The sequence below is a fragment of the Mandrillus leucophaeus genome, unplaced genomic scaffold (assembly GCF_000951045.1).
Source record: "Mandrillus leucophaeus isolate KB7577 unplaced genomic scaffold, Mleu.le_1.0 Scaffold104, whole genome shotgun sequence".
In the NCBI taxonomy this organism is placed as follows: Eukaryota; Metazoa; Chordata; class Mammalia; order Primates; family Cercopithecidae; genus Mandrillus; species Mandrillus leucophaeus.
Genome location: NW_012098543.1, coordinates 460,886 through 463,020, shown reverse-complemented (window position 1 = coordinate 463,020; position 2,135 = coordinate 460,886). Strand labels below are relative to the sequence as shown.

At 49.3% G+C, this 2,135-nt stretch overlaps 1 protein-coding gene across 1 annotated transcript in view; it reads left to right on the top strand.

The window, feature by feature from the left end:
* Nucleotides 1-2,135, top strand: part of PRKCG (protein kinase C, gamma) — a gene marked incomplete at its 5' end in the record, with an annotated part of 33,510 nt that overhangs the window by 3,535 nt on the left and 27,840 nt on the right. The window contains one exon of the mRNA XM_011980096.1: nucleotides 1,955-2,066. Coding sequence (XP_011835486.1) covers nucleotides 1,955-2,066 — 112 coding nt within the window. The remainder of the gene's footprint in view (nucleotides 1-1,954; nucleotides 2,067-2,135) is intronic.

Sequence of the window (2,135 nt, the reverse complement as noted above, 5' to 3'; positions counted from 1 at the left end):
GGGCTTGGTGGCATAAGCCTGTAGTCCCAGCTACTTGGGAGGCTGAGGCAGGAGTATCGCTTGAACCTGGGAGGCAGAGGTTGCAGTGAGCGGCGATCACACCACTGCACTCCAGTCTGGGTGACAGAGTGAGACTCCATCTCAAAAGAAAAAGAACATGGATCAAGAGCTTAAGGTGTGCTAAGGGTTTGGCAAGTATGATTTCATTTAGTCCTCAGGGAGGGCACATGGCCCCACTTTTCAGACGGTAAACCTGAGGCTTTGAAAAGGGGCAGGCGTGGTGAGGCCACCTAGCTGGGTAGGGGGTAGAGGCAAGATTTGAACTCTGATGTATGTAACCAGGGCCTCCGTGCTGTCTCCTTTTTAACAGCGACGTTCACTTTTGAGAATAAGAACAGCAGCCTCTGTCTGTGGATGGCTTGTGTGTCAGGCACCCTGCTGAGAGCCTTCATACACAGCATCTTATTTAGTGCGGCAGGAACCCTTTGAGTTAGGGTCAGTGGAAGACATTTAGAAGCTCAGCACATTGAAAGGGATCCTGGAAACTGCCAACACCCTCCTCTACCCAAATATATATTCAAACTAGAAACCCCGCTAACATAAATGAAAATCCAAGAATGGCCTAAATTTTCACCCTGTGATAATCCTTTTAATGGATTCTTAGAATCAAGTTATTTAACAAGCAGATATTGTCCCAGGGGTAGAGGGTGGCAGGGGAGAAGGAGAAGCTTCACTGATGTCCTGCATTCGTGCTTAAGGGACTCTGGAAATTTAGCATTGCTTCAAAATATAGATTATTTATTTCCACTTGACAGAGGAGGATGCTGAGGCTCAAAATTAGGAAAGAACTTGCCCCAAATCACACAACTGAGAAGTGGCCTAGCTCTTACTTAAATTCAGGGCTATGTAGGAACTGCAATAAAATCCCTAATAATAACCACAGGAAGAGTAATAGTATTGGGAGCGTCTAACATGGTAGGCACAGCTATGTTTTATACACCAATTATTTTATTTAGGCCTGCTGGGTTCCTGTTATAACTGAGGGGTCATGTTCTCCATTCCACCTGGAGCTCAGAGAAAGCATACCATGTGGACACTGGCAGAAGCTGCCAGTGAATGAGCTGGGGTTCAGGGTGGCCCACAAGTCCTCAAATACTAACTTGTGGGAGTTGGGGGGATGGGAACTATGGGATGTTGGAAGCTCCTGCCTCCTTCACGTTCTGCCCGGATACCATTTTGTCAGCGAGGCCTCCCCACCACACACTGTTTGTTTTGTTTTGGTTTGGTTTTTTGAGCCAGAATCTTGCTCTGTCGCCCAGGCTGGAGTGCAGTGGCACAATCTTGGCTCACTGCAACCTCGGCCTCCTGGATTCAAGCGATTCTCATGCCACAGCCTCCTGAGTAGCTGGGATTACAGGCGTGCACCACCATGTCCGCCTAATTTTTGTATTTTTAGTAGAGACAGGGTTTTGCCATGTTGCCCAGCCTGGTCTCGAACTCCTGAGCTCAAGGCAATCCGCCCACCTCAGCCTCCCAAAGTGCTGGGATTACAGGCATGAGCCACCACGCCCGGCCAGGACCACCGTATTGAAAATTTCAATCCCCCAACTTCTGGTGGTCCGCATCCCTGCCTCATTTTTCTCCAGAGCACCCATTACCAACCATCAAACTATGTTTTATGTATTTACCATGTTTACATTCTGTCTCCCTCCACTAGGAAGTAAACTCCATGTGACAAAGGGGTTTTTTTTTCATTTGTTTAATGCTGGGTCCCCACACCAAGAACGGTTCCTGGCACACAGCAGGTGTTCAATGATTATTGGTACATGGAGAGAAAAAGATGGAGTCTCAGGATGACCTAGAGAGTAAGGCAGGAGGAAAAGATAAAAGGGCCCCTCCCCTGGGGTTTTAGGACCCTCCCAACGCCTCCTAAGCCAGTCTTCTCTGCTCCCAGGACCCCCGGAACAAGCACAAGTTCCGCCTGCATAGCTACAGCAGCCCTACCTTCTGCGACCACTGTGGCTCCCTCCTGTACGGGCTTGTGCACCAGGGCATGAAATGCTCCTGTGAGTGAACTGGGCGTTGCCAGGGCCCTTCCAAAGCGCCCGGTCTGGGTTCTGGGAAATGCCTGGGAT